The 8,212-nt window shown below is 39.5% G+C and overlaps 1 protein-coding gene across 1 annotated transcript; it reads left to right on the top strand.

Annotated features, from left to right (window-relative positions):
- LOC116711286 (5-hydroxyisourate hydrolase-like) lies at positions 1 to 6,379 on the top strand. The gene is made up of 4 exons (XM_032550675.1): positions 1 to 2,052; positions 2,698 to 2,834; positions 2,976 to 3,111; positions 5,781 to 6,379. Exons 2-4 carry the CDS (start codon positions 2,701 to 2,703, stop codon positions 5,868 to 5,870), a joined length of 360 nt encoding a protein of 119 aa, XP_032406566.1. The 5' UTR covers positions 1 to 2,052; positions 2,698 to 2,700; the 3' UTR covers positions 5,871 to 6,379.
- Positions 6,380 to 8,212: the final 1,833 nt, after the last annotated feature.

Below are 8,212 nucleotides of genomic sequence, written 5' to 3'. Positions count from 1 at the left end.
CGATTAAAGATGCGGAAGGTAGTGAAAAATTAGCCATTTCCCGAATCGGAAGCTGGAATTGGAAATCAACTTCAGCTTCGTATCCTTCGTATCCTCGCTGGTACAGGACTCAGATATAAATTCTGTAGTTTTATAAAAATAAAAATTCTTACTGTTTTTATTTATTTATTTATTTTTCAAACGTTTCGGCCAGGTGCTTTAGAAGGGGGATGTAGAGTCTCCAGAATTATGCATGATTCCTAATGAAAAATAAAAAAGATAGAAATGAATTTGCCTAAATTACAATTTGTAGACTAATTTAAATTGTAATACTTTCATTGATTTTGTATTGTATCATCTACATCTAAAAACTTTGTTAAGTTTAGTGTTTGAATAAAGGGAAATGTCCTGGATGTTATTTGAGCTACACCCACCAGAGGGCAGTAAGGCTCCCTTAGATAAAATAGACACGATGATTCGGTTCTGATGAACCAGTCAGTTCATGTGACGTGCAGTTCTCAGTAAAGCAGCTTAAACTGGATGGAGCTGTGGGAGAGAGCAGAAGGCAGGCTGAGAGAACTAAACACATCAAATAACCTCAATAAATAAGCAACAACTAAGAAAAGCAGGATCGACGCTAAAAGACCGAACAGCAGCTAAAGTTGATCACAATGGAACAAGAAAGTAGAAAAGCAAAGACAGAAATACCAAAGCAGCCTGGTATGTTGACATAAACCGAATTACTTTGAATTGGATTCAATCATAATTGACCTGGTTTTAGATTAAACACAATAAATTGTCTCATTTTGTTTGGTACTTTGTTTTCTTGCAACAAAAGTACCAACTGGATTCCAAAAAATAAAAAAATGGCAGCAACATTTATCACATTAACTCTTGATCTCTCAGATTAAAAATCATGAAGTTATACCTTTGGAGTAGCCAGTAGTTCCTTATCACATTTTTTTTTTTTAATCAGGCTTCTTTCATGATGTTTTCTCAGCTGCGTTCAGTTTCTGGGTTTAAGACTCACTGAGCACATTTTATGGTTATACGACTGGGGAAATTGCCATCATGTTTTTCAGGAAATTAGGAGAGTATGAAGCCTACATACTCAGAAGAATAACAACATTTTCACAAATGGGGATCCTGTGGTACCTGTGGTGATGTAAATGTAGTTTCCATGAAAAAAAATAAACAACTTAAAATGTATTTACATTTTTTGATAACAGTCACTTTTTACATACGAAATGTTTTGTCATCGAAACAAACGTTTGTCTTCGGTAGCCTGAACCCAACAGCTGCTGCCTAAACCTGTCTTAATTAGAAAATGTTTAGTCAAACTGCAACACAAGAGGCTGGGAAATCTGATAGTGGAAATGCATGATAACAGGAGCAACAGCAGCACAGAGAGGAAAAGCGACTGATGATCCAAAGCAAAGAGCAACCCTTAGTAATGATATAAAAAAAAAAAAGGAACAATGAGACATCAAACATATTTAAATGTTTTCTTAAGAATTTTTGCTTATTTTTTTTTAGGCACACCAAGTCTGGTGTGAGCAGTTTTTTAATTTGAGTTACAACAGACCAAAAAAGGGATAAGATCTTGGCTGGAACATTTCAGTTCCCAAAACTGTAATCATGACATTTCTAACTATTTACAATGAGCATAGAAACCGAGAAGACTTTTGTAAAAGAAAACTCAACTCTCACAGTCCGGCTGTGAAATGTTTTTTTTTCACTTCAGAGAAGAAAAAAAAAGAAAACCAGTCATTATCGTGTACACTGTAATATTTGCTTGGTGGTGCTTAAATTACATCAGACTTTATCTGTAGGCAGATTTGAAAAGTCTTAACTGACAAGTGGATCCTGCCTTGCTGACGGGGGGAAATCTGTACTCTTTAGGCTGGTTATAATGATTCATGAGACTCAGGACAACCTTTGACACCAGGACTGTTTGCTATTTATGCTTTGTGTCTGCAAGCAGCAGGCGAGGGGTAATTCATTACACCAATGGTGTGATGTCTTCTGGGATCACATAGAAATTGCTGCTGCAGAGAGGAAGTTTGCTCACAGGTAAGACTTCTGTTGCAGCCCATAACATTTTGAATTTGGAAATGTTTATTGTAGTTTAAACCTTATAAGTCACTGGAACGTCCAGAAATAATACTATGTCAGAGGTTTGCTAATGTCCCATTAATAAGTAGTGAAGATGAGCATGCATTTAACTCCTGTTTGATTTTTGTCTGAGGTTGCATTTTTATCTAACTCTGCTGCTTTTTCGATGTTAATGTCCAAACTTATGTTCAGATGCCATTTACATTTGACAAGGAGAATCCAAATTTTTAACCCTGGTCAGAAATTTCTGGTTCTGCTCTGCATCCACAGAACCAGAACCAAACATGGAGAAGCAGCTTTCAGTTCTTATGCTTTTCTAATCTGTAACAAATTTACAGAAAACTGCAAAAACAGCTGAAACACTGAGTTTCCTTTGAATCAAAGCTCATTTGTTCAGAGTTGCCTTTGATTAATTATAACTGATGACAGTATTTGGTCAAATGTAATGTTTGTTTCTTCTTTCATAACTGCTTATTACGTTTTTGTCATGTAAAAGCACTTTGAACTACCTCGTTGCTGAAATGCACTTTACAAATACATGAGACTTGACTTCATGTACCAATAGTTTGAAGAAGAACGGACCTGGCCACATGTTTCCATCAGAACATGGCAGGAGCACAGTCCAGCCCTCTGACCACTTGCGTGGTGAACACAAGTGACGGCGTCCCCGGCGCCAAGATCGCCCTGAGCTTGCATCGACTTGACACCAACCTGATGATTTGGACCATGATCGGTGTTGGGTAGGATTTTATTGTGTTTATCCCTCCTTGAAAATGAGTTTAATTTTTCTTTGTTACTCCATTTACTCCGTTTTCTTTGACATTTCTAACACACCTGGTGTTAGAAATGATTTTACTTGAGATTTCCATCTCATCTTTCAGGACAACAAATGAAGACGGCTGCTGCCCAGGACTGATCAGTCAGGAAGCGTTCGTCCCCGGCATGTACAAGCTGCGTTTTGAGACCGGTTTATATTGGGAGCGACTGGGAAAGACGTCATTCTACCCCTATGTAGAGGTGAGATCCAATGAGATTCATATTACTCACTTGTAATTCAGAATAAACTTGGAACCAGGCATTTCTCAGCAAATATATATATATATATATATATATATATATATATATATATATATATATATATATTCAATTTTATTTACAATTTATTTACAATTGTGTTAAAGGGCAGCCTGAATTAAAACTTTTTGTCATGAGTTGAGGTTGACGGTGGTGAGGATTGATGCGGTTGGACCCAGGTTGAAGTAGAAAGTGATGATTTTAATGAACAAGAGATCAGAAATCCAGGCAGCACAGGTGAACAAAGAAGCTGGGGAAACTAAGACACTCTGGAACAGAATCTAGACAATGAGACACGACTAATGACTAGGATCTGGGAGCCAGCAGGGGAAACGGGTGGGATTAAATACACAGGGAGATAATCAAGGGAAACAAGAGACAGCTGGAATCAAAGACGACACAGGGACAAAACTAACTGGAAACAGACACACAAAATCTACATCCTCACACTTTTGCCATATTGCTGACACCCAAATCCTGCTACAAAACTATGGATTAAGACCTGATGGCAAAATCATATCAAATACACAACTTAACCCTCCTGAAAGCAGCTCTTCATCCACTGAGAGAGCAGCAATAAAGATGAAATCTTAAAAAGAATAGCAATAAAATTCAAGTTTACAATGATAAAGAAAATCCTTGTTTAAAAAAACCAGTGTAAATAGAATTTGGCCAAGTCTGTAAAACTGCTTTAAACTAAAAAAAAAAAAAATTCTCATTTCAATCTAGATTTTTAAAAAATCAGCAGATCTTTTGATTTCAGGGAGTTGATTCCAGAGCAGAAACTAAATGTTGCATCATGTTGCTTTGTTCTCAGCCTGGCAGCATTGAGTTGATGGCTTATTAACTCAATGCTGAGGGTTTTAGGGTTGACTCTAAAATTCATCTAGGCACAAACAGGACGACCGTGTTCTGTTCTGGTCGGCAGTCTAGTAGCAGCATTTTGGATGAGCTGCTGTGGTATAAATTTTGTGTTTTTATATTTAATGGGAAAATAAGTATTCAACTCCCTGCATACAGTTCTGTCTGTAGAATAAATTGCCACAACCAAGAGAATGACACGCTGACCTTTCAACATGTGACCGATAACTTCATCAAGAGGACATGGTAAGGTCAGAGCATGCTGGGAGGAAATTACTCATGGAACTGTTTGACCTCTCCTGGTTGTGAAACCAGACAGGATTGATTTTAATCACAGAAGTTCTGAGTTTTCAGTGTTTTGTCTTGATGAGCATTGAGGATTCTGCGACTTTGTGAGTGTGCTTAGAAAACTGTTCAAAGACTGTTTAAAGCCTGAACTACTCAGAGGTCAGAGGTCAGATCCCCAGTGTTTGACTGGGGATCTGACCAACTTCTTACTGCCAAAAGCAACGAATCTCAAGACTCAGAAGAACTGTGGCAACCGTCTCTGTTGCCTAAATGCTTTTTGTTTTTGAACAGAGACCAATACAATAATCAACAATTAAGGCTGAGTGGTGTTTTTATTTCTTTCTTTTTTTTTTGGCAGATTTACTAATAGAGGGCCTGAGAAAATTTGCCCAGTTGACTAGAAGAATTTACTACTCGTAATAATTCAGGAGTAAAATAGACAAGATTTTTCTAAAGATGGGCGATTCTGGAGAGCACGATACCAGAAGTGAAGCCATGTTAAGCTTGCCCAGTCTTCTGGATGTGTGTGTGTGGGGGGGTGTTTGCAGGCGTGTGTGTGTGTCTATGTGTGTTCAGGAGCGATAGGCAGTCAGCAGTCATACAACAGGCCTGCTGTTTTTGCTCTTAATGTCAGAAACATGATTGTTTAGCCACTTTTAAACCTCTGATTGAAAGTGAAACTAAAGTTCTGCTTCTGCCTCCCATGTTCTGCTTGTTTACACACTTTTCTTTTTAACTTCTGCCTCAGTATTTTTCTTCATCGTGACTTTTGTTACTGCCACCCAAAACCTTGATCTGTACTAAGCTGAGGTGGATAGAGTACCCAAACGTATCTCAAGTAAGAGTAGCAATACGCCAACATATTTTCACTCAAGTAAAAGTAAAAAGTAGTCAACCAAGTAATTACTCACATAGTGTAAAAAAGTATTTGGAATAAAGGTGACTCAAGTACGGAGTAATTGATCAAAACATCAATCATTTGATATTTAAAAATTACATCATCAGACAGATGAACCTACTGTAGACACAAAGCTCATCCTTGGAGCTGCAGTCCAGCTCCAGCCTCACAGAGCAGCCCCTCCTCCACGCTTTACACACTCGGCTCCTTCAGACTAGCGGCAGCAGCAATTAGCAAACACCAGCAGTTCCACTTGGTGGAACTGTGAGTCCTCTGAGCTCCTAAGGACGGTTGTAGACAGCTCAATAGACAAACATTGTTGCGATGATGTGCTGAAGGCAGTCATCACAATGATGGGAGCTCCTTAAAGAGACAGAGCATCTTTATAACAACCAAAGGTAGCATAGTTACATGACTGTGCTATAAAATGGCACCATGTGACTGGAAAATACATAACACCTTTTAAGAACCAGGTCAATATGAGGTTTGTTTGTACAGAGCTGACTAAGTGATCTTATAATTCATGGTTTGTTCCTCTACTTTGTGCTTCTGATTTTTTTTTCAGACTGTGTTCACCATCCAGAACCCAGCACAGAAGTTTAATCTCCCTCTGCTGATGAGCCCCTTCTCCTACAGCACCCACAGAGGGAACTGAAGCTCGGACGTGGCAGACAGCCTTCTCTGCCGTCACATTTGCATTTTAGCGATATCGTGTCTTGCTTACATTCAGGTTTTTCTGGCCCCTGATTCCCACCGCCTCTTGGTTCTTGTCGTTTTGTTTTGGCACAGAATGCAGTGTGCACAGTTATGAATCAACTGTGTAACAGATTCTGCTTCAGCTTTGTTTACTAAAAGAGAAGAGCTACAGGATCTGAGGGCACCGGCATTGGAGAATTTAAAATCCTTGAGGGACCTTCTGCAACCTGTTTCCTAAAGACGACAGAAGTGAGGCACATCTGAGACAGCAAATGACGTCCATTTAAGGCTTGCAGCATGCAGGACCCAGGTGTTGCTCCAACATGCATGGAGGCTATGTGTTCTTTTCTTTCTATTTCATTTCCTCCCTGTATGGTAATTAAGCTGGTCTTCTCATAGATACAAGCATAAAGTTGCAAATTCAGAAGTAGCTGTAACTGTCTTTTTGAATAAATTCTGTCTTTCGTGTTTTGTTTTGTTTTCTATTAGGAAATGATCAGTTTTGGTCGTTTTTGCTTGGCAAGTACCGTTGCAGGGTGGTGAGAGGGCGGGGGGCTGGTGCTTATCTCCAGCAGAGACAAACAAACACACACACACACACACACACACACCCACACATTCAATTTAGAGAGGCCAATCGAAACAGTTCTGAGAGACATGAAACACAAGAGAGGAATGGCAGAGGGCTCTGAGTTGCAACAAGGACAAACACTCAGGCGTCAAAAGGACTGAGTGCCACCTCATGTGTCCAGAAGCAGACCTGCAGACACTGCCCTCTAGTGGAGAACAGCAGCTTCTGAGCTCCGGTGCTCCCTCTGGTGGAGACCTAAGGTAAGGTAGGGAAACGCCACAACCTCCCAGACTCCACACTGCCTTGCCTTGCCTTACATGCTCAGTATGAGGGATTGCTGTGGCAGTATGGGGATGTGTATTAACGGACACTTTTGATTACTATTGTAATTATTTGATTGATTTTGTGTTTGCAGCCTATCCAATTTTCTTATGTTGAGAATATTTGTGTAGCTATCTGTTTCGGGCTGACATTTGTTCTGTTTCCCATTTTTAAGAAGTTATTTGATATATTTTGCTGAATTATTACGTTGCGACATGCATGTTCTATTTTCCTCTATTTGGTTTGGCGGTTTGTAACTCCACTAGTTGTGTTATTTCCTTTCCAGTTGCAGGGGGCCGGCGGTGGAGCTGGTGGTTTCATGGCGGCGCCGTCCTCTGCTGGTTGCTGAGCTTCCTGAGTTTTGCATTGTTTCACCGAGTGCCTGTGTTCCTCGGGGGGCGTTATTTTGTTTTGCTATGTTTGCTCTTCAGCTCCTCGTTAGATTTTTTTTTTCTCATTCTTTTTTAGTAGGAATGTTTTTAGGTATATCTTGATAAATTATTCATGAACTTTAAATTCCATCTCAGATGTCATAGATATACAACCTGAGTTCCTTAAAGGGGTAACGTCCTCTGGGTGAAATTTCTAGGATGCTGTTGTCGAGCTGCTTATTTTCGGGGCATGTTGAATATTATCCGTGAGCCCAACCTTGTGACTCTATACTACGAAGGCAACAACAACACAATGCAAGTGATTGTCCACTGTCTCTACACGCTCTTCATTCAGGAAGAGGGAATCCTGCTATCTGCTGGGTTTCCTCGGAGAGAAGGAAACCCAGCTTTGTTTAAAGGGCAAGTGTGAGGTAAAATAGATCTGTTTGAAGTTTACATCATGTTATAATGTTATTCTCTCATCATAAACATACCTGGAATAGTATCTCGACTCTTTCATGCGTGTTTGAGAAATCCTTTCGTCTCCATGGCAACCATACAGCTGCGCAAAAGGCCTGGATGGACCTAGCCCCGCCTCCAAGGCGCAGTTCCTCCTCAGTTTCAGGAAGAGCAGGCGTTTTCAAAAAGACACAGGCCCAATTTCAAAGCATTAAGTCACGCAGTAAAGTTTCTTTTGAATCATATTTTATATAGATGGCATTTTTATAACAACTGAAGTTTTCACAGATACTTGATTTTACTGTAAAATGGCACAATCTGCTAGGGAAACACAAATTACAGTTAAGTTGAATATGTGTGTAGAACTTTTTTGTTATTTATTTAGTGTTTTGAGTCCATATTTGTTAAGAATAAACTTTATTTAGACTTTGATGTTTTTAACCTACTCGTTAACATTCATCCATGGATGTCACATTTCATGAGCTGAGATGCGTTTTCCATACACGGTATGGTGAGGGTTTCGGTCTTTACCATCCCTGTGTGTGTTCCTAACAGCCACACTCCTTTAACTGTGTGCAG

Source organism: Xiphophorus hellerii, chromosome 2 (genome assembly GCF_003331165.1).
Source record: "Xiphophorus hellerii strain 12219 chromosome 2, Xiphophorus_hellerii-4.1, whole genome shotgun sequence".
In the NCBI taxonomy this organism is placed as follows: domain Eukaryota; kingdom Metazoa; phylum Chordata; class Actinopteri; order Cyprinodontiformes; family Poeciliidae; genus Xiphophorus; species Xiphophorus hellerii.
This window is presented reverse-complemented; position numbering and strand designations above follow the sequence as displayed.